This window comes from Oncorhynchus clarkii, chromosome 13 (genome assembly GCF_045791955.1).
Source record: "Oncorhynchus clarkii lewisi isolate Uvic-CL-2024 chromosome 13, UVic_Ocla_1.0, whole genome shotgun sequence".
Taxonomy (NCBI): domain Eukaryota; kingdom Metazoa; phylum Chordata; class Actinopteri; order Salmoniformes; family Salmonidae; genus Oncorhynchus; species Oncorhynchus clarkii.
In genome coordinates this window covers 62,813,874-62,837,295 of record NC_092159.1, presented here as the reverse complement: position 1 = coordinate 62,837,295, position 23,422 = coordinate 62,813,874, and the positions used below count along the sequence as shown (strand labels likewise).

At 42.1% G+C, this 23,422-nt stretch overlaps 2 protein-coding genes across 3 annotated transcripts; one reads left to right on the top strand and one right to left on the bottom strand.

Moving 5' to 3' along the window:
- Window positions 1-164: 164 nt before the first annotated feature.
- Window positions 165-16,548, top strand: LOC139365224 (protein rogdi homolog). 2 transcript variants are annotated; one of them, XM_071102721.1, is made up of 12 exons: window positions 165-335; window positions 1,723-1,794; window positions 5,982-6,064; window positions 8,231-8,281; window positions 8,982-9,036; window positions 10,684-10,764; window positions 12,270-12,365; window positions 14,473-14,571; window positions 15,076-15,189; window positions 15,349-15,398; window positions 15,737-15,863; window positions 16,424-16,548. In XM_071102721.1, exons 1-12 carry the CDS (start codon window positions 261-263, stop codon window positions 16,463-16,465), a joined length of 945 nt encoding a protein of 314 aa, XP_070958822.1. In that variant the 5' UTR covers window positions 165-260; the 3' UTR covers window positions 16,466-16,548. The 2 variants fall into 2 exon arrangements, with proteins under 2 accessions (XP_070958822.1, XP_070958824.1); XM_071102723.1 differs by lacking the exon at window positions 8,231-8,281.
- A 2,791-nt stretch (window positions 16,549-19,339) lies between these two features.
- Window positions 19,340-23,422, bottom strand: LOC139365233 (small integral membrane protein 22-like). The gene is made up of 4 exons (XM_071102734.1): window positions 22,992-23,422; window positions 21,921-22,093; window positions 21,751-21,818; window positions 19,340-19,978 (listed from the first exon to the last, which is right to left on the bottom strand). Exons 2-4 carry the CDS (start codon window positions 22,048-22,050, stop codon window positions 19,931-19,933), a joined length of 246 nt encoding a protein of 81 aa, XP_070958835.1. The 5' UTR covers window positions 22,051-22,093; window positions 22,992-23,422; the 3' UTR covers window positions 19,340-19,930.

The following is a 23,422-nucleotide window of genomic DNA, read 5'->3' as shown; positions in this document are numbered from 1 at the left end:
GCCTGCTGCCTTTCACTGAGGTATAGTAAGATCTGCCTGCTCCAACCAATCTCTTTTCCGCTTTTCTTGGCCGCTGCGGAAAATGTTTTAATGTGACGCAAACCGGAAGTGCATTCCCAAAAAAGGGATTCGGGGGCGGGGCCAAGATTAATTGTTAATGTGTGACTAAACTATCTTGCTGAACGTAAACACAACCCTAGAAGAAGACGGGTTGAAGATCTTCTGGTTTACATACTTGGTGGACCAGTCTGGCTGCGGGAATGCTCAATCCTCAAAGATCTTTATCTGAACTACCAAAGATGTCGGGTCCAAGCCAAGCCGAGAGGGCTGTTTTGGTAAGCAAAACTGGAAGGGTCGGGATCATGACAAGCTAGCTAACAACATAAATGGGTTAACCTTGGCTCGCTAGTTATTCACCGACGTCTAGCTAGCTATTTTTCTAGCCAACTATTTATTGTTATTATGAGTGTATATTTTCTCATGTGATCTTCTTGCGTGATTAAAAGGGACATTAAGGACACCTGCTCTGTCCATGACAGACTGACCAGGTGAAAGCTATGATCTCTTGTCACTTGTTAAATCCTCTTCAACCGGTGTAGACGAAGGGGAGGACTGAGACCGGTTAATACGGACTTTTTAGACTCGAGAGACGGATTGTGTATGTGCGCCATTCAGAGGGTGAACGGGCAAGACATAATATTGAAGTGCCTTTTGAACGGAGTATGGTAGTAGGTGCCTGGTGCACCGATTTGTGTCAAGAACTGCAAAGCTACTGGGTTTTTCCACGCTCAACAGTTTCCTGTGTGTATCAAGAATGGTCCACCACCCAAAGGACATCCAGCCAACTTGACACAGCTGTGGGAAACACTGGAGTCCACATGGGGAGTCAGCATCCCTGTACGACTCAATATGAGGAAGGCGTCCTTCATGTTTTGTACACTCCATGCCGTAGCGCCTGACAGCGCCAAGAATATAACTGCTCTGCTGCCTTGCGTCGGCAAGCTCTGTTCTGCTGGTTGTCAATGACAACGTGATGTACAGTATGATCCAAGTCCTCATAATAGAATGATTGTCACATTTACAGCCTTCGATGGGTGAGGTCACTGCTGCCCTGCCAACCCCATGTATCTAGCCTTCTGTACACAGCTCGACCTATAGCTCCATAGGTGTCAAGCGTCACATTCAGTCCTCAAGGGTGGGCTTCATCCAAGAACTCCCCAGTGAGAGAAGATATATGCAGGGCTTTCTATATAGCTAGCTAGTATGCAGGGCTTTCTATATAGCTAGCTAGTATACAGAAGCAGGTCTCTTAAAGGTACTGGTATGTATGTAGATACACAGGCACAAGAGCAACATGTCTGTGTTGCTTCCTGTCAGATGACATTTCTACCATAGTGTTAGAATGATTCACTCTAATTCTATGATACCTGAAGTAGAACCACAGCATTCTCAGAACACCAGTGGAATTCTAATTGGAACCATGATAATGTGATCATTCTAGAACAGAAGTAGAACCACAGCATTCTCAGAACACAAGTGGAATTCTAATTGGAACCATGATAATGTGATCATTCTAGAACAGAATAAGCCTATCTATCTATCTATCCTTATCTCTGCTGACCACCACAATAACTATCTTGTTTGTCTCCTCTCTCTCTCTTTCACCCCTCTCTCGTTCACCCCACCCCTCTCTTGTTCTCTCCCTCCCTCCCTTCCCTTCAGGAGGAGGAGTTTAACTGGTTGCTGAAAGAGGAGGTCCATGCTGTTTTGAAGCAGCTCCAGGATATACTGAAGGTAAATATTAGCTCTGGGGTAAAGTTTCTCTTTTGTACAGATCTAAGATCAGCTTCCTCTCTCCCTATCCTAACCTTACCATTAGTGGGGGAAAATCCCAAACTGATCCAAGATCAGCGTCTACAGTCGTGGCCAAAAGTTTTGAGAATGACACAAATATTAATTTTCACAAAGTCTGCTGCCTCAGTTTGTATGATGGCAATTTGCATATACTCCAGAATGTTATGAAAAGTGATCAGATGAATTGCAATTAATTGCAAAGTCCCTCTTTGCCATGCAAATGAGCTGAATCCCCCAAAAAACATTCCATTGCATTTCAGCCCTGCCACAAAAGGACCAGCTGACATCATGTCAGTGATTCTCTCGTTAACACAGGTGTGAGTGTTGACAAGGCTGGAGATCACTCTGTCTTGCAGATTGAGTTCGAATAACAGACTGGAAGCTTCAAAAGGAGGGTGGTGCTTGGAATCATTGTTTTTCCTCTGTCAACCATGGTTACCTGCAAGGAAACACGTGCCGTCATCATTGCTTTGCACAAAATGGGCTTCACAGGCAAGGATATTGCTGCCAGTAAAATTGCACTTAAATCAACCATTTATCGGATCATCAAGAACTTCAAGGAGAGCGGTTCAATTGTTGTGAAGAAGGCTTCAGGGCGCCCAAGAAAGTCCAGCAAGCGCCAGGACCATCTCCTAAAGTCGATTCAGCAGCGAGATCGGGGCACCACCAGTACAGAGCTTGCTCAGGAATGGCAGCAGGCAGGTGTGAGTGCATCTGCACGCACAGTGAGGCGAAGACTTTTGGAGGATGGCCTGGTGTCAAGAAGGGCAGCAAAGAAGCCATTTCTCTCCAGGAAAAACATCAGGGACAGACTGATATTCTGCAAAAGGTACAGGGATTGGACTGCTGAGGACTGGGGTAAAGTCATTTTCTCTGATGAATCCCTTTCCGATTGTTTGGGGCATCCGGAAAAAAGCTTGTCCGGAGAAGACAAGGTGAGCGCCACCATCAGTCCTGTGTCATGCCAACAGTAAAGCATCCTGAGACCATTCATGTGTGGGGTTGCTTCTCAGCCAAGGGAGTGGGCTCACTCACAATTTTGCCTAAGAACACAGCCATGAATAAAGAATGGTACCAACACATCCTCCCGAGAGCAACTTCTCCCAACCAAACAGGAACAGTTTGGTGACGAACAGTGCCTTTTCCAGCATGCGGCCAAAAGTGATAACTAAGTGGCTCGGGGAACAAAACATTGATATTTTGGGTCCATGGCCAGGAAACTCCCCAGACCTTAATCCCATAGAGAACGTGTGGTCAATCCTCAAGAGGCGGGTGGACAAACAAAAACCACAAATTCTGACAAACTCCAAGCATTGATTATGTAAGAATGGGCTGCCATCAGTCAGGATGTGGCCCAGAAGTTAATTGACAGCATGCCAGGGAGGATTGCAGAGGTCTTGAAAAAGAAGGGTCAACACTGCAAATATTGACTCTTTGGATCAACTTCATGTAATTGTCAATAAAAGCCTTTGACACTTATGAAATGCTTGTAAATATACTTCAGTATTCCATAGTAACATCTGACAAAAAAATATCTAAAGACACTGAAGCAGCAAACTTTGGAAATTAATATTTGTGTCATTCTCAAAACTTTTGGCCACGACTGTAGGATCAACCTCACCCAACAACTAAGTATTGGCTCCAGAGGATCAAAGAGCTCTGATCACCACACAAGACTGTCACTGAGGTGTCTTAACACTGCTGAGTTGTCAATATTGGGTTGTGGCCCTAGCTGTGGTACACTGACCCCAGAGCCATCGATTGGACCTAGCTGTGGTACACTGACCCCATAGCCATCGATTGGACCTAGCTGTGGTACACTGACCCCATAGCCATCGAGGAGGATCCTATAAGAGGAGATTATCATGACTAAGGATAAACCATGTAGAACAAGTGCATTCCAAGACATTTTAACTTTGGCTAGGTTGTTGTGTAACTAAATTCTTCAAATGTTTGATTTCGGCGTACTGTTGTCAGAGTTGTTTGCTATTTGTACTCACACTTCTCAAGACATTTTATTGAGTTATTGATGGAGATATTTACAGTGCTGTAAGTAGATTGTGTACAGGTTTACTATACGGAACCAAAATATAAATGCAACATTACAGAGTTACAGTTCATATAAGGAAATCAGTCAAATGAAATATATTCATTAGGCCCTAATCTATGGCTTTCACATGACTGGGAATACAGATATGCATCTGTTGGTCACAGATACCTTGCAAAAAAATTGGGCCTCAGGTGCTCGGCACGGTATTTTTGGGCATTCAAATTACCATAGATTAAAATGCAGTTGTGTTTGTTGTCCGTAGTTTATGCCTGTCCATACCATAACCCCACTGTCACCATGGGGCACTCTGTTCACAACGTTGATATCAGCAAACCGCTCGCCCACACAACGCCATACACGTGGTTTGCGGTTGAGGCCGGTTGGACGCACTGCCAAATGCTCTAAAATGAGGTTGGAGGTGGCTTATAGTAGAGAAATGAACATTCACTTTCCTGGCAACATCCGGTGGACATTCCTGCAGTCAGCATGCCAATTGCACACTCCCTCAACTGGAGACATCTGTGGCATTGTGTTGTGTGACAAAACTGCACATTTTAGAATGGCCTTTTATTGTCCCAAGCACAAGGTGCACCTGTGTAATGGTTATGCTGTTTAATCAGCTTCTTGATATGCCACACCTGTCAGGTGGATGGATTATCTTGGCAAAGGAGAAATGCTCACTAACAGGGATGTAAACACATTTTAGAGAAATAATATTTTTGTGCATGTAGAACATTTCTGGGATCTTTTATTTCAGCTCATGAAACATGGGACCAACACTTCACATGTTGCATTTATATATTTGTTCAGTGTAGATTGTGTCCTGTATAACTAGATTGTGTCCTATATAACTAGATTGTGTACTGTATAACTAGATTGTGTACTGTATAACTAGATTGTGTCCTGTATAACTAGATTGTGTCCTATATAACTATATTGTGTCCTGTATAACTAGATTGTGTCCTGTATAACTAGATTGTGTCCTGTATAACTAGTATAACTAGATTGTGTACTGTATAACTAGATTGTGTTCTATATAACTAGATTGTGTCCTATATAACTAGATTGTGTACTGTATAACTAGTATAACTAGATTGTGTTCTATATAACTAGATTGTGTACTGTATAACTAGTATAACTAGATTGTGTCCTGTATAACTAGATTGTGTCCTATATAACTAGATTGTGTTCTATATAACTAGATTGTGTACTGTATAACTAGTATAACTAGATTGTGTCCTGTATAACTAGATTGTGTCCTGTATAACTAGATTGTGTCCTGTATAACTAGATTGTGTCCTGTATAACTAGATTGTGTCCTGTATAGCTAGATTGTGTCCTGTATAGCTAGATTGTGTCCTGTATAGCTAGATTGTGTCCTGTATAGCTAGATTGTGTCCTGTATAGCTAGATTGTGTCCTGTATAGCTAGATTGTGTCCTGTATAGCTAGATTGTGTCCTGTATAGCTAGATTGTGTCCTGTATAACTAGATTGTGTCCTGTATAACTAGATTGTGTCCTGTATAGCTAGATTGTGTCCTGTATAGCTAGATTGTGTCCTGTATAGCTAGATTGTGTCCTGTATAGCTAGATTGTGTCCTGTATAGCTAGATTGTGTCCTGTATAGCTAGATTGTGTCCTGTATAGATAGATTGTGTCCTGTATAACTAGATTGTGTCCTGTATAACTAGATTGTGTCCTGTATAACTAGATTGTGTCCTGTATAGCTAGATTGTGTCCTGTATAGCTAGATTGTGTCCTGTATAGCTAGATTGTGTCCTGTATAGCTAGATTGTGTCCTGTATAGCTAGATTGTGTCCTGTATAGCTAGATTGTGTCCTGTATAGCTAGATTGTGTCCTGTATAGCTAGATTGTGTCCTGTATAACTAGATTGTGTCCTGTATAGCTAGATTGTGTCCTGTATAACTAGATTGTGTCCTGTATAACTAGATTGTGTCCTGTATAGCTAGATTGTGTCCTGTATAGCTAGATTGTGTCCTGTATAACTAGATTGTGTCCTGTATAACTAGATTGTGTACTGTATAACTAGATTGTGGTCTATGTTTATGTCACCAGGAGGCATCCAGGAGATTCTCCATTCCTACCCCAGGACTGGAGAACCAACTGAAACAGGAGAACTTCATCCTGGGCAGCTCAACGTAAGTCTTGGAGGGATTCATTCGTTGATTTGATTGGTTAATTGATCAGTTGGGTGATTTGATTGGTTGAGTTAGTGACTTTTGATTATTTTATTAGCCATTTTAAAAATATTAAATGTGTCTCCTTGATTCATAGCAATACAATAGACAATGTAACCCTCTTGTTCCTAGACCGTCAATGTAAATAAGAATTTGTTATTAACTGACTTGCCGTGTTAAATAAAGGTCAAATAAATAAAAAATATTAAAATTCTCACAACATGCATAACCAAATCAAGTTATTTTCTAATGGTCTTTTTTGAGGGGTAATGTGATTCAATCTATAGAGCATGAAAATAGGCTTGTTATTGATGCCTTGTTGCACCTACAGTGCCTTGCGAAAGTATTCGGCCCCCTTGAACTTTGCAACCTTTTGCCACATTTCAGGCTTCAAACATAAAGATATAAAACTGTATTTTTTTGTGAAGAATCAACAACAAGTGGGACACAATCATGAAGTGGAACGACATTTATTGGATATTTCAAACTTTTTTAACAAATCAAAAACTGAAAAATTGGGCGTGCAAAATTATTCAGCCCCCTTAAGTTAATACTTTGTAGCGCCACCTTTTGCTGCGATTACAGCTGTAAGTCGCTTGGGGTATGTCTCTATCAGTTTTGCACATCGAGAGACTGACATTTTTTCCCATTCCTCCTTGCAAAACAGCTCGAGCTCAGTGAGGTTGGATGGAGAGCATTTGTGAACAGCAGTTTTCAGTTCTTTCCACAGATTCTCGATTGGATTCAGGTCTGGACTTTGACTTGGCCATTCTAACACCTGGATATGTTTATTTTTGAACCATTCCATTGTAGATTTTGCTTTATGTTTTGGATCATTGTCTTGTTGGAAGACAAATCTCCGTCCCAGTCTCAGGTCTTTTGCAGACTCCATCAGGTTTTCTTCCAGAATGGTCCTGTATTTGGCTCCATCCATCTTCCCATCAATTTGAACCATCTTCCCTGTCCCTGCTGAAGAAAAGCAGGCCCAAACCATGATGCTGCCACCACCATGTTTGACAGTGGGGATGGTGTGTTCAGGGTGTTGCTTTTATGCCAAACATAACGTTTTGCATTGTTGCCAAAAAGTTCAATTTTGGTTTCATCTGACCAGAGCACCTTCTTCCACATGTTTGGTGTGTCTCCCAGGTGGCTTGTGGCAAACTTTAAACAACACTTTTTATGGATATCTTTAAGAAATGGCTTTCTTCTTGCCACTCTTCCATAAAGGCCAGATTTGTGCAATATACGACTGATTGTTGTCCTATGGACAGAGTCTCCCACCTCAGCTGTAGATCTCTGCAGTTCATCCAGAGTGATCATGGGCCTCTTGGCTGCATCTCTGATCAGTCTTCTCCTTGTATGAGCTGAAAGTTTAGAGGGACGGCCAGGTCTTGGTAGATTTGCAGTGGTCTGATACTCCTTCCATTTCAATATTATCGCTTGCACAGTGCTCCTTGGGATGTTTAAAGCTTGGGAAATCTTTTTGTATCCAAATCCGGCTTTAAACTTCTTCATAACAGTATCTCGGACCTGCCTGGTGTGTTCCTTGTTCTTCATGATGCTCTCTGTGCTTTTAACGGACCTCTGAGACTATCACAGTGCAGGTGCATTCATACGGAGACTTGATTACACACAGGTGGATTGTATTTATCATCATTAGTCATTTAGGTCAACATTGGATCATTCAGAGATCCTCACTGAACTTCTGGAGAGAGTTTGCTGCACTGAAAGTAAAGGGGCTGAATAATTTTGCACGCCCAATTTTTCAGTTTTTGATTTGTTAAAAAAGTTTGAAATATCCAATAAATGTCGTTCCACTTCATGCTTGTGTCCCACTTGTTGTTGATTCTTCACAAAAAAATACAGTTTTATATCTTTATGTTTGAAGCCTGAAATGTAGCAAAAGGTCACAAAGTTCAAGGGGGCCGAATATTTTCGCAAGGCACTGTATAAAGTTCAGAAGCCAGTCCCAACATGTCACCTGTGTGTGTGTGTGTGTGTGTGTGTGTGCTTCAGGTCCATGGCTGTACTTCCTGTATGTGTCTTGGTGGAGGGAAAACTCCCGTCTGTTAACATCTTGTTATAGTGGAGGGCTTGTTTACACATTACACAACCTTCTGTTTACAGACACCATCAACAACACCTTTCTAATCTGCCGGGACTTGAGTCTATGACAAGGTGACATTATGACATAGGACTCAGGTCAACAGTAGTGTAGTGTGTAGGGGACAGGGTTCTGTCTGGGACTTCCACAGTGTCGTAATGACATAGGACTCAGGTCAACAGTAGTGTGTAGGGGACAGGGTTCTGTCTGGGACTTCCACAGTGTCGTAATGACATAGGACTCAGGTCAACAGTAGTGTGTAGGGGACAGGGTTCTGTCTGGGACTTCCACAGTGTCGTTATGACATAGGACTCAGGTCAACAGTAGTGTGTAGGGGACAGGGTTCTGTCTGGGACTTCCACAGTGTCGTAATGACATAGGACTCAGGTCAACAGTAGTGTGTAGGGGACAGGGTTCTGTCTGGGACTTCCACAGTGTCGTTATGACATAGGACTCAGGTCAACAGTAGTGTAGTGTGTAGGGGACAGGGTTCTGTCTGGGACTTCCACAGTGTCGTTATGACATAGGACTCAGGTCAACAGTAGTGTGTAGGGGACAGGGTTCTGTCTGGGACTTCCACAGTGTCGTAATGACATAGGACTCAGGTCAACAGTAGTGTAGTGTGTAGGGGACAGGGTTCTGTCTGGGACTTCCACAGTGTCGTTATGACATAGGACTCAGGTCAACAGTAGTGTGTAGGGGACAGGGTTCTGTCTGGGACTTCCACAGTGTCGTTATGACAGTCTTGTGAGCCCTGCTGTCTTGTCTTCACAGCATGGACCAGGTGAAAGGAGTACTGACTCTACAGGGAGAAGCCCTGACTCAAGCTGTGAGTGTCTCCTTCCTCTGGTTCTAGACTGTTCTCTGTAAGCATTCTCACCGGCAGTGTTTGACTGTGTTTTAGTAGAGAGAACATGTCACAATGTCAGGTTCTGTCTGTAATGTGTTTTAGTAGAGAGAACATGTTACAATGTCAGGTTCTGTCTGTAATGTGTTTTAGTACAGAGAACATGTCACAATGTCAGGTTCTGTCTGTAATGTGTTTTAGTAGAGAACATGTTACAATGTCAGGTTCTGTCTGTAATGTGTTTTAGTAGAGAACATGTTACAATGTCAGGTTCTGTCTGTAATGTGTTTTAGTAGAGAACATGTCACAATGTCAGGTTCTGTCTGTAATGTGTTTTAGTACAGAGAACATGTCACAATGTCAGGTTCTGTCTGTAATGTGTTTTAGTAGAGAACATGTTACAATGTCAGGTTCTGTCTGTAATGTGTTTTAGTAGAGAGAACATGTTACAATGTCAGGTTCTGTCTGTAATGTGTTTTAGTACAGAGAACATGTCACAATGTCAGGTTCTGTCTGTAATGTGTTTTAGTAGAGAGAACATGTTACAATGTCAGGTTCTGTCTGTAATGTGTTTTAGTAGAGAACATGTTACAATGTCAGGTTCTGTCTGTAATGTGTTTTAGTAGAGAACATGTTACAATGTCAGGTTCTGTCTGTAATGTGTTTTAGTAGAGAACATGTCACAATGTCAGGTTCTGTCTGTAATGTGTTTTAGTACAGAGAACATGTCACAATGTCAGGTTCTGTCTGTAATGTGTTTTAGTAGAGAACATGTTACAATGTCAGGTTCTGTCTGTAATGTGTTTTAGTAGAGAGAACATGTTACAATGTCAGGTTCTGTCTGTAATGTGTTTTAGTAGAGAACATGTTACAATGTTAGGTTCTGTCTGTAATGTGTTTTAGTAGAGAGGACATGTTACAATGTCAGGTTCTGTCTGTAATGTGTTTTAGTACAGAGAACATGTCACAATGTCAGGTTCTGTCTGTAATGTGTTTTAGTACAGAGAACATGTCACAATGTCAGGTTCTGTCTGTAATGTGTTTTAGTACAGAGAACATGTCACAATGTCAGGTTCTGTCTGTAATGTGTTTTAGTAGAGAACATGTTACAATGTCAGGTTCTGTCTGTAATGTGTTTTAGTACAGAGAACATGTTACAATGTCAGGTTCTGTCTGTAATGTGTTTTAGGACAGAGAACATGTCTCAATGTCAGGTTCTGTCTGTAATGTGTTTTAGTAGAGAACATGTTACAATGTCAGGTTCTGTCTGTAATGTGTTTTAGTAGAGAACATGTTACAATGGCAGGTTCTGTCTGTAATGTGTTTTAGGACAGAGAACATGTCTCAATGTCAGGTTCTGTCTGTAATGAGTTTTAGTAGAGAACATGTTACAATGTCAGGTTCTGTCTGTAATGTGTTTTAGTAGAGAACATGTCACAATGTCAGGTTCTGTCTGTAATGTGTTTTAGTACAGAGAACATGTTACAATGTCAGGTTCTGTCTGTAATGTGTTTTAGTACAGAGAACATGTCACAATGTCAGGTTCTGTCTGTAATGTGTTTTAGTACAGAGAACATGTCATAATGTCAGGTTCTGTCTGTAATGTGTTTGATTGCTTTGTCTTCACAGGACATCAATCTGAAAACTGCTAAAAGCAACCAAGTGATGCATTTCACATTCAGGGATGATAAGCACTGGAAACTACAACAGGTACTCTGTGTGTGTGTGTGTGTGTGTGTGTGTGTGTGTGATTTCAAGTTGTAATGTCATGTGCACATGTACAGTGAAATGCCTTTGTTGCAACCTCTAAACCAAAAATCATCAACTAGATTCAGTCACAACGTTTTCTTGAGACGATAGTCGGGAGTCAGAACAAAATAAAACCAATATTTATAGACTGCGAATTGACCGCAAGAAGCCTAAACAGATATAATATTACACTAAAACCATAAACCTTGATTACATTTGGGTATTTGACATGGCCCTGCGTAGGGGGCCGTCTTTCAGATGGGACGTTTAAAATGGGTGTCCTGACTCTCTGTGGTCATTCAAAATCCCGTAGGGGTGTACACCCTGGTGTCATGGTGAAATACCCAACCTGGCCACATTCCTAAATTCCCATCTCTCCCTCAGCTCTACTAATACTGTCTCTGTCCCCGTCTCTCCCTCAGATCTAACAATACTGTCTCTGTCCCCGTCTCTCAGATCTAACAATACTGTCTCTGTCCCCGTCTCAGATCTAATAATACTGACTCTGTCCCTCCCTCAGATCTAATAATACTGACTCTGTCCCTCCCTCAGATCTAATAATACTGACTCTGTCCCTCCCTCAGATCTAATAATACTGACTCTGTCCCTCCCTCAGATCTAATAATACTGACTCTGTCTCCGTCTCTCCCTCAGATCTAATAATACTGACTCTGTCCCCGTCTCTCCCTCAGATCTAATAATACTGACTCTGTCCCCGTCTCAGATCTAATAATACTGACTCTGTCCCTCCCTCAGATCTAATAATACTGTCTCTGTCCCTCCCTCAGATCTAATAATACTGACTCTGTCCCCGTCTCTCAGATCTAATAATACTGACTCTGTCCCCGTCTCTCAGATCTAATAATACTGACTCTGTCCCCGTCTCTCAGATCTAATAATACTGACTCTGTCCCCGTCTCTCAGATCTAATAATACTGACTCTGTCCCTCCCTCAGATCTAATAATACTGACTCTGTCTCCGTCTCTCAGATCTAATAATACTGACTCTGTCCCCGTCTCTCAGATCTAATAATACTGACTCTGTCCCCGTCTCTCAGATCTAATAATACTGACTCTGTCCCCGTCTCTCAGATCTAATAATACTGACTCTGTCCCTCCCTCAGATCTAATAATACTGACTCTGTCTCCGTCTCTCAGATCTAATAATACTGACTCTGTCCCCGTCTCTCAGATCTAATAATACTGACTCTGTCCCCGTCTCTCAGATCTAATAATACTGACTCTGTCCCCGTCTCTCAGATCTAATAATACTGACTCTGTCCCTCCCTCAGATCTAATAATACTGACTCTGTCCCTCCCTCAGATCTAATAATACTGACTCTGTCCCCGTCTCTCAGATCTAATAATACTGACTCTGTCCCCGTCTCAGATCTAATAATACTGACTCTGTCTCCGTCTCTCCCTCAGATCTAATAATACTGACTCTGTACCCGCTTCTCCCTCAGATCCAGGATGCTAGGAACCATGTGAATCAGGCTCTGCAGCTGCTGAGTGGTAGAGATGAGAGCTACCACTTTAAGACTGGGGCTGAGGTCAACAAGGTAGGAACACACACACAGCTACCACTTTAAGACTGGGAATGAGGGTAATGAGGTTAGTTTCCACCAGGGAAAACACTGATAATTACTGTCAGAAATAAACTGCTTTCTGTGTCATAGCGGAGCTAACAGATATAACAGAGCTATCAGGGAAGTGGTTTTCCTCTCTTTTCTATGTCAACACTACACATCATTAGTCTACACTACACATCATTAGTCTACACTACACACCATTAGACTACACTACACATCATTAGACTACACTACACACCATTAGACTACACTACACACCATTAGTCTACACTACACACCATTAGTCTACACTACACACCATTAGTCTACACTACACATCATTAGACTACACTACACACCATTAGACTACACTACACACCATTAGACTACACTACACATCATTAGTCTACACTACACACCATTAGAGGGAGTTTTTCGTCAGCCACCGTGCTTCTACACCTGCATTGCTTGCTGTTTGGGGTTTTAGGCTGGGTTTCTGTACAGCACTTTGAGATATCAGCTGATGTACGAAGGGCTATATAAATACATTTGATTTGATTAGACTACACTACACACCATTAGTCTACACTACACACCATTAGTCTACACAGCATTAGTCTACACTACACATCAATAGTCTACACTACACACCATTAGTCTACACACCATTAGTCTACACTACACACCATTAGTCTACACTATACATCATTAGTCTACACTACACACCATTAGTCTACCCATCATTAGTCTACACTACACATCATTAGTCTACACATCATTAGTCTACACTACACACCATTAGTCTACACATCATTAGACTACACTACACACCATTAGTCTACACATCATTAGTCTACACTACACACCATTAGACTACACTACACACCATTAGACTACACTACACATCATTAGACTACACTACACATCATTAGACTACACATCATTAGACTACACTACACACCATTCGACTACACTACACACCATTAGACTACACTACACACCATTAGACTACACTACACACCATTAGACTACACTACACACCATTAGACTACACTACACATCATTAGACTACACTACACATCATTAGACTACACTACACATCACTACACACCATTAGACTACACTACACACCATTAGACTACACTACACATCATTAGACTACACTACACATCATTAGACTACACATCATTAGACTACACTACACACCATTAGACTACACTACACACCATTAGACTACACTACACACCATTAGACTACACTACACACCATTAGACTACACTACACACCATTAGACTACACTACACACCATTAGACTACACTACACACCATTAGACTACACTACACACCATTAGACTACACTACACACCATTAGACTACACTACACATCATTAGACTACACTACACATCATTAGACTACACTACACATCACTACACACCATTAGACTACACTACACACCATTAGACTACACTACACACCATTAGACTACACTACACATCATTAGACTACACTACACATCATTAGACTACACTACACATCATTAGACTACACTACACATCATTAGACTACACTACACATCATTAGACTACACTACACATCATTAGACTACACTACACATCATTAGACTACACTACACATCATTAGACTACACTACACATCATTAGACTACACTACACATCATTAGACTACACTACACATCATTAGACGACACATCATTAGACTACACTACACACCATTAGACTACACTACACATTATTAGACTACACTACACACCATTAGACTACACTACACACCATTAGACTACACTACACACCATTAGACTACACTACACACCATTAGACTACACTACACATCATTAGACTACACTACACACCATTAGTCTACACTACACATCATTAGACTACACTACACACCATTAGTCTACACTACACATCATTAGACTTCAACTTTGCTCCACCATGTACCCGTTCATTACCTAGAACAACATTTCCATCCCATAGTGCATCTCTTCACCAGATAATTTCCTCTATATATCTCAGGTTGTGTTTGTTCCCAGTTGATTACTGTAGTTGATGATGTCTGATGATGTCGTTGTTGTAGCTGATGGACGCGGTGATGCTCCAGCTGACCAGGGCTCGTAACCGCCTCACCACTCCGGCAGCCATGACCCTGCCGGAGCTGGCCACCAGCGGCCTCATGGTGAGTCTGTCCATAGGTCATAGCAGAGAAACTGGTCTCGCCGTCTACTGTATGCAATTTACATCACAACTGGTCTCGCGCTCTCTCTCTCTCTCTCTCTCTCTCTCTCTCTCTCTCTCTCTCTCTCTCTCTCTCTCTCTCTCTCTCTCTCTCTCTCTCTCTCTCTCTCTCTCTCTCTCTCTCTCTCTCTCTCTCTCTCTCTCTCTCTCTCTCTCTCTCTCTCTCTCTCTCTCTCTCTCTCTCTCTCTCTCTCTCTCTCTCTCTCTCTCTCTCTCTCTCTCTCTCTCTCTCTCTCTCTCTCTCTCTCTCTCTCTCTCTCTCTCTCTCTCTCTCTCTCTCTCTCTCTCTCTCTCTCTCTCTCTCTCTCTCTCTCTCTCTCTCTCTCTCTCTCTCTCTCTCTCTCTCTCTCTCTCTCTCTCTCTCTCTCTCTCTCTCTCTCTCTCTCTCTCTCTCTCTCTCTCTCTCTCTCTCTCTCTCTCTCGCTCGCTCGCTCGCTCGCTCCAGAAAATGTTCACTCCTCCAATGCCAGGCGATGTGATGGTGAACTTCTATATCAACCTGAGTAAGCTGTGTCTGACTGTCTACCAGCTGCACGCAATGCAGCCCAACACCACCAAGGTACACACTCACACACTCACACTCTCATGCAGATACAGTCTGCGGATCGAATCGAATCCCTGAGACAACTTTCGCAACAAGATCACAGCTGTTAGTTTCTGTAATCACATGTGGTATTGTGAAGATGCATCAGTTTGTCTACCTGCGGTGTTTCAACAGAACTTCAAGCCATCTGGAAGCTCTGTGTTACACAACCCCGGAGCCATGTTGTAAGTTCTGCTTGATATAACGACTCACATCATGTCGGTCACTAACACTTCAGATGGGCTGTCTGTGGTCAGGACAGGACCTTTTCATGTCCGTTTCATATCTGGTTGATGTGAAGATATTCGTGTGTCTCTAACAATACTAACTACCGTTTTTGTCACTAGTCAGCTGCATAGTAAATTATGCTTGTTGGGTCTACCCTGGGTCCTCTCATTTCTGAACACTTTCACACACACAGTTCCCAACTTGTTGAAACACACACAGTGCCCTTTGCAATACATCCAACTGCTTTCTTGTTGTCGTTTTTATTGTTGACCTCTTTCCCTGCTGTCTCCCCCAGCGAGCTGAACAATGCTAAGTTTGAGGTGAGCCAGGTTCACAAGGTGGAGTGTGTTGTCCCCTGGCTCAACAACACCCTGATCTTCTTCACCATCTCACTGCAGCTCTGTCAGCAGCTCAAGGACAAGGTGGGTGACGTCTGTGGGCAGCAGGACACTTTTTTTCCCCCCCAACACTCCCCATTGGTCCACAGAATACACTGAAGTGAATGAGTAGCTGGCGGTATTGGCGTAGATTCAGGCTGTGGGTCAGTTGGTATGAAGTAGATTGATTCACCAGGTTCAAGTGTGTCCGTAACCTAAAGAACTGTCAGACTCAGAAAAGAGAAGACGAGGAGAGCTGTTTTGCTTCTGTGAAAAAAAGTTCTAAATGGTATGAAAAGTTGCTCATTGGAAACAAGAGTCTAAATCGTGCTTCTACACCTGCATTTCTTGCTGTTTGGGGTTTTAGGCTGTGTTTCTGTACAGCACTTTGAGATATCAGCTGATGTACGAAGGGCTATATAAATACATTTGATTTGAGTTGAAATCGACTGAGAAGCAGAGAAGTTGTGGCGTATATCCCAGAAAACCATCAAACTGAAAGCTTATGTGCAACACAAAGCCAAGGCACTTCTTTTGTGATCTATATTATAAAACCTGTATTATATTGGCTCACATTAACTGGATTTTCCTCCTTCTCCTTCTAGATTTCCGTCTTCTCTAGTTTCTGGAACTACCGACCGTTCTAACCTCCTGCAGCTAGCTGACCGTCAGAATGCCTAGGGGTTCTAACCTCCTGCAGCTAGCTGACCGTCAGAATGCCTAGGTGTTCTAGCTGACCGTCAGAATGCCTAGGGGTTCTAACCTCCTGCAGCTAGCTGACTGTCAGAATGCCTAGGGGTTCTAACCTCCTGCAGCTAGCCGACCGTCAGAATGCCTAGGTGTTCTAACCTCCTGCAGCTAGCTGACCGTCAGAATGCCTAGGAGTTCTAAACATCCTGCAGCTAGCTGACCGTCAGAATGCCTAGGTGTTCTAACCTCCTGCAGCTAGCTGACCGTCAGAATGCCTCGGTGTACTAACCTCCTGCAGCTAGCTGACCGTCAGAATGCCTAGGTGTTCTAACCTCCTGCAGCTAGCTGACCGTCAGAATACCTAGGTGTTCTAACCTCTTGCAGCTAGCTGACCGTCAGAATGCCTAGGTGTTCTAAACCTCCTGCAGCAAGCTGACCGTCAGAATGCCTTGGTGTTCTGTCCAAATCCTTCACACCAACCAACCCAGATAAAAGGGATGTCTTGAAAATATTGTCTGAATTGAAGTGGGTTTTGATTGTATAATTTACAGGAGAACAGCCGGATCAAAGTCTATATACATTACCAGTGTTTAGTATTCCAGGGTTTAGGACCCATCCATGTGTTACAGCTGCTTTAATTCAGTCCCAAATCAAACCCTAACCCCTACACTACACTCCCTACTTGTGATGAAAGTATAGGACTAAGCAATATGGTGGGGCTACTACCATGTTGCTTTATCTATCCAATACATTCAGTGTTTCCCCTAGATGGGGGTCGTTAGCGCAATGACTAGAAGTCTATGTGAATGAATATAGGGGAAACACTGCATGACTAGAAGTCTATGGGAATGAATATAGGGGAAACACTGCATGACTAGAAGTCTATGGGAATGAATTTAGGGGAAACACTGCATGACTAGAAGTCTATGGGAAACACTGCATGACTAGAAGTCTATGGGAATGAATATAGGGGAAACACTGCATGACTAGAAGTCTATGGGAATGAATATAGGGGAAACACTGAATTCTGATCTAGACAAGTAGGGACTAGGGGTTGATTTAGGATTGGGTGCATGTATCTCTCTGTGCGTCATCTGTTGTATAGTACTAACTAACTAGGACCTCCCTGTTGTATAGTACTAACTAACTAGGACCTCCCTGTTGTATAGTACAAACTAACTAGGACCTCCCTGTTGTATAGTACTAACTAACTAGGACCTCCCTGTTGTATAGTACTAACTAACTAGGACCTCCCTGTTGTATAGTACTAACTAACTAGGACCTCCCTGTTGTATAGTACTAACTAACTAGGACCTCCCTGTTGTATAGTACTAACTAACTAGGACCTCCCTGTTGTATAGTACTAACTAACTAGGACCTCCCTGTTGTATAGTACTAACTAACTAGGACCTCCCTGTTGTATAGTACTAACTAATTTGGACCTCAGTTGAAGAGTACTAACTAACTAGGACCTCCCTGTTGTATAGTACTAACTAATTTGGAACTCCGTTGAAGAGTACTAACTAACTAGGACCTCCCTGTTGTATAGTACTAACTAACTAGGACCTCCCTGTTGTATAGTACTAACTAACTAGGACCTCCCTGTTGTATAGTACTAACTAACTAGGACCTCCCTGTTGTATAGTACTAACTAACTAGGAGCTCCCTGTTGTATAGTACTAACTAACTAGGACCTCCCTGTTGTATAGTACTAACTAATTTGGACCTCAGTTGAAGAGTACTAACTAACTAGGACCTCCCTGTTGTATAGTACTAACTAATTTGGACCTCCGTTGAAGAGTACTAACTAACTAGGACCTCCCTGTTGTATAGTACTAACTAACTAGGACCTCCCTGTTGTATAGTACTAACTAACTAGGACCTCCCTGTTGTATAGTACTAACTAACTAGGACCTCCCTGTTGTATAGTACTAACTAACTAGGACCTCCCTGTTGTATAGTACTAACTAACTTGGACCTCCCTGTTGTATAGTACTAACTAACTAGGACCTCCCTGTTGTATAGTACTAACTAGGACCTCGTTATGAATCAATGGATCAGCTTGTGTTGTTTTAGTCTGAAACACTTCTCTTGTTACTGAATACTAACGTTCCTCCTTTCCACACAGTTATACCCTTTTCACACTATAATAGCGACCAAAAGATAATTTTAATTTATGGTTTATTTGGGTAGGGACCGATACAAACACATCTTCTTCTCCTACACGGTTCCAGCATCTACGGTTAATGAGTAACCAGGCCAGCTTGTTATTTTGTGTAGACTACACTACTCAGCAGTGTGAAAAAGTTATTGGAAACTAAATTTGTCAAGCAGATTGTCCTACTGTGGTAAACTATACTGTTATTTTGTGTAGACTACACTACTCAGCAGTAGTACACGTTTGTGACATGAAACTCTTCATAGTGAAATTAACTTGTAAGGTTTCTGACTCTCTATTCCTTGGAATGCCGCTCTTATGTCAAGTGTAAAGGAAAACGGACATTCCCAGCTTTTGAAAAGTAAACGTTCATGCCTCCTCAACAATAAGCTGTTATTCGTCATTGTATCAGTTCATTTTAATGTGTTGTTTTGTTAATGTTTTTATTTATTCAATTGTTTAATTTTTGCACTTATGTTATTTTTCCTTTTAATGATTCCCTGTGAAGTGAAGATCCATTCCAATGTTGAACAAAAATCATTATTACTGCAAGTGTTTTAAAAACTGTTTAGAGATGCGTACAATGTATATGTTGTGGACCATATGATCTATTATCTGTGCAATAAAGAGGTGTTATACTGGAGTGTTCGGTCAGTCAATCGGGGACAGATTCAATACAAAATATTATTTAATCATTTGAATGATACAATGTACCTGTTTCAACATTGAATTATGTTGTTAATATAATTAACTACATTAAAAAGTCATTGAATCAATACTCCTACATTATCTATCGTTCCTCATTACATACACTTAAGAAGTTAAGTTTAAAGTACACAGCGTTGATTCCACTACATAAAGAGTTGGTGCCTAGTTTTTTTTTTCATGAACCGTTAGTGAAAGCCCTTTTATCTTCTGGTTGTGAGACTCAGTGACTGTTTTCACCTTGCCTCTCCTTTCTGGCGTCCTAGCAACAACCGCTAGCCGTGCAGGGAACAAGTAAACAAACTGATTCATATGACCTCCAATGACGTTCCACCATTAGACGGCGGCTAAACCGGGTTACCTCAGGGAGTGCAACATTTTCCAACAGTCAAAAGTAAATAGATGGAACCAGAATGAAAACAAGTTATACAACTCTTGGTTTGGCACACAGATTAAAAGTGCAAATTTTAAAGTGCATCGAAAAATATATTATAAAAAGGACTAATCAATTTTCTAAGTGTCGTCATTGTGGAATCTTCTACTCTGTTCCGAGTTCCTTTCAGGTCTCCATTCCAAAGTTTTCATGACCCACTTTGTGTCTTCTCGGCTGTTGGGAAACACAGAGAGAGAGGAGGGGAAATCATGCATCTTTCAACACATCTTTATTCAGAGGAAATGCAGTGAACGCTTGTCTGACACAGACTCCTTGATACAGCCATGCTAAATCTGGTCACACTAAAACAGACCCTCTATTGTAGGATGTGACTGACTCAAACGGATGGGTCTTCACCAAGATACAAGACAGGATAGAGTCTGAATGACCAAGATACAAGACAGGATAGAGTCTGACTGTCCATGATACAAGACAGGATAGAGTCTGAATGACCATGATACATGACAGGATAGAGTCTGAATGACCATGATACATGACAGGATAGAGTCTGAATGACCATGATACATGACAGGATAGAGTCTGACTGTCCATGATACATGACAGGATAGTCTGAATGACCATGATACATGACAGGATAGAGTCTGAATGACCATGATACATGACAGGATAGAGTCTGACTGTCCATGATACATGACAGGATAGAGTCTGAATGACCATGATACAAGACAGGATAGTCTGAATGACCATGATACCAGACAGGATAGAGTCAATGACATGGCTTCCTTTTGAAGTGATTTGAAATAAATACAGCTCTCTCATTAACACTATGGGTGGCTGACATATCAGAAATGTGGTCCTGTATACCACAGTGTGCCAGTCTGTGTGCTATCATGCCAACTCACACCAAACATTGTTGACAAGAGCACCAGATCTGAGACCTGGCTATAGGAGAGCGAGAGAGAGTGAGTGAGAGCGAGAGAGTGCGAGAGAGAGCGAGAGAGAGAGAGAGCGAGAGAGCGTCATTGTGATGTAAATTGCATACAGTAGACGGCGAGACCAGTTTCTCTGCTATGACCTATAACCTATGACAGACTCACCATGAGGCCGCTGGTGGCCAGCTCCGGCAGGGTCATGGCTGCCGGAGTGGTGAGGCGGTTACTTGCAGATTTGAGACCAGGCTATAGATACCAACAGATCTGAGACCAGGCTATAGATACCAACAGATCTGAGACCAGGCTATAGATACCAACAGGTCTGAGACCGGGCTATAGATTCCAAAAGATCTGAGACCAGGCTATAGATACCAACAGACCTGGGACCAGGCTATAGATACCAACAGATCTGAGACCCCAGATCTGAGACCAGGCTATAGATACCAACAGATTTGGGACCAGGCTATAGATACCAACAGATCTGGGACCAGGCTATAGATACCAACAGATCTGGGACCAGGCTATAGATACCAACAGATCTGGCACCAGGCTATAGATACCAACAGATCTGAGACCGGGCTATAGATATCAACAGATCTGGGACCATGCTATAGATACCAACAGATCTGAGACCGGGCTATAGATATCAACATATCTGGGACCGGGCTATACATACCAACAGATCTGAGACCGGGCTTTAGATACCAACAGATCTGGGACCGGGCTATAGATACCAACAGATCTGGGACCAGGCTATAGATATCAACAGCTCTGGGACCAGTCTATAGATACCAACAGATCTGAGACCGGGCTAAAGATACCAACAGATCTGAGACCGGGCTATAGATACCAACAGATCTGAGACCAGGCTATAGATACCAACAGATCTGGGACCAGGCTATAGATACCAACAGATCTGGGACCAGGCTATAGATACCAACAGATCTGGGACCAGGCAATAGATACCAACAGATCTGGGACCAGGCTATATACACACCACACATTTCTCACAGAAACAGGCCATTAGATTTTATTGATTGATTGCTACATTACCTGTTCATCACAGCAACAGCAGCAACAGCAGCGGATCAGAACCAGGACAACAAGCAGCAGAACCATGCCTGAAAGGATCAAGGTGGATAATCAATTGTGTACGTGTGTGTGTGTGTGTGTGTGTGTGTGTGTGTGTGTGTGTGTGTGTGTGTGTGCGTGTGTATTCCTACCGATGAAGATGAAGAAGACAGCGAAGGAGGCGATGTCCCAGTCAGACTGGAACAGCTGTTTAGACTGCAGTCTGGACACCACGTCTGTAAACTGATCCTTAAACTCTTCCTGTAGGCTCCTCTGGTCCATGGCTATAGCTGGGCTAGAATTCGTCTCAGTAAGGGTTCACACACTGGAGAAGAACAGTAGAGGGTTTATTATGATTATAAAATACAGGACACACTGGGAGAAGAGACGTGGTTCTGATATAGACCACAAGGTTTATCTGGTCCATAACTGTACCAGTCAGGGTTAATACAGGACACACTGGGAGAAGAGACATGGTTCTGATATAGACTACAAGGTTTCTCTGGTCCATAACTGTACCAGTCAGGGTTAGTACAGGACACACTGAGAGAAGAGACATGGTTCTGATATAGACCACAAGGTTTCTCTAGTCCATAACTGTACCAGTCAGGGTTAATACAGGACACACTGGGAGAAGAGACGCGGTTCTGATATAGACTACAAGGTTTCTCTGGTCCATAACTGTACCAGTCAGGGTTAATACAGGACACACTGGGAGAAGAGACGTGTGGTAATTCTCTATAGACAAGTACAATGCACCTGGCTGGCTGACTATGTCGGTCTATAAAGTAGGCCTAAAATATACAAACAAATACGTTATTTCATTGTAAGGGAGATCATGCTACATTTTGAATGTACCTCATAAACTGGATCAGAGTTCAGCGTACCTGCTCTGACCTAGACACAGTACTTTTCTCCTGATCACTTTCACATAGACTACTATGATGAGATATAGATCAACTAGCCAAATACAGACTCTATTTTACATCTAAAAATGCCACTATTTGCTTTTAACTTCTTTAACACAAGACCAACATCATTATCGTTAGTGTTTGACTGACTGTAACATCTTGATGAATTACAGCCTCAGACTTTCACTTTTAAAGAATATTCCAAGATTACCAATATATCTGACTTTACTTGAACATAAACAATTACAATAAACTCATATTTTCGGTAGTAATCAAACACGTTTCTATATATTTTTCCGAAGTTCATTGTACCTGTAACTCGAACAAGCTCTTGTTTTTTTGTTCTCTCTTCTTCCGGGTACCTGTCCGACTGACGCACCTGTCGCCGTGTGAGTCACTGTACACACTGATTTGCATGGGGCAAGGGTAGGTCGTTTGAATCCTGCTTCATTTCCTCCGAGTAGATCTAAAGGTGTCTCGTGATCATGGACTTACCGAATGTGAGAGATATTGCCAGTCATTTCCACCATTGCTCTTGGCCATGTCTTTTCAAAGGAAACTTTTATGATGTGACTGAAGGAAATAAAGTCAGAACAATTCATATGTGTGACGCATGTATATAAAACTAGCATTTGTCATAGCTACATTTCTGTTTTCATTGCAGTAAATTATAAATATATATATTTTTCTCTAGTAAACCAGCTGATTTACATAATTCAAGGAATAGCAATATTGTGTCAGAT

What these genes read in the sequence shown, in the direction of transcription:
- LOC139365224 (XM_071102721.1), top strand. Translation starts at nt 261, where the DNA reads ATGCTCAATCCTCAAAGATCTTTATCTGAACTACCAAAGATGTCGGGT. An exon ending in AAGCCGAGAGGGCTGTTTTG is followed by an intron (nt 336 to 1,722) that starts GTAAGCAAAACT and finishes CCTTCCCTTCAG; the next exon opens with GAGGAGGAGTTTAACTGGTT. An exon ending in TGCAGCCCAACACCACCAAG is followed by an intron (nt 15,190 to 15,348) that starts GTACACACTCAC and finishes GTGTTTCAACAG; the next exon opens with AACTTCAAGCCATCTGGAAG.
- LOC139365233 (XM_071102734.1), bottom strand. Translation starts at nt 22,050, where the DNA reads ATGGACCAGAGGAGCCTACAGGAAGAGTTTAAGGATCAGTTTACAGAC. An exon ending in TGTCTTCTTCATCTTCATCG is followed by an intron (nt 21,819 to 21,920) that starts GTAGGAATACAC and finishes TGATCCTTTCAG; the next exon opens with GCATGGTTCTGCTGCTTGTT. An exon ending in GCTGTTGCTGTGATGAACAG is followed by an intron (nt 19,979 to 21,750) that starts GTAATGTAGCAA and finishes GTTTCCCAACAG; the next exon opens with CCGAGAAGACACAAAGTGGG.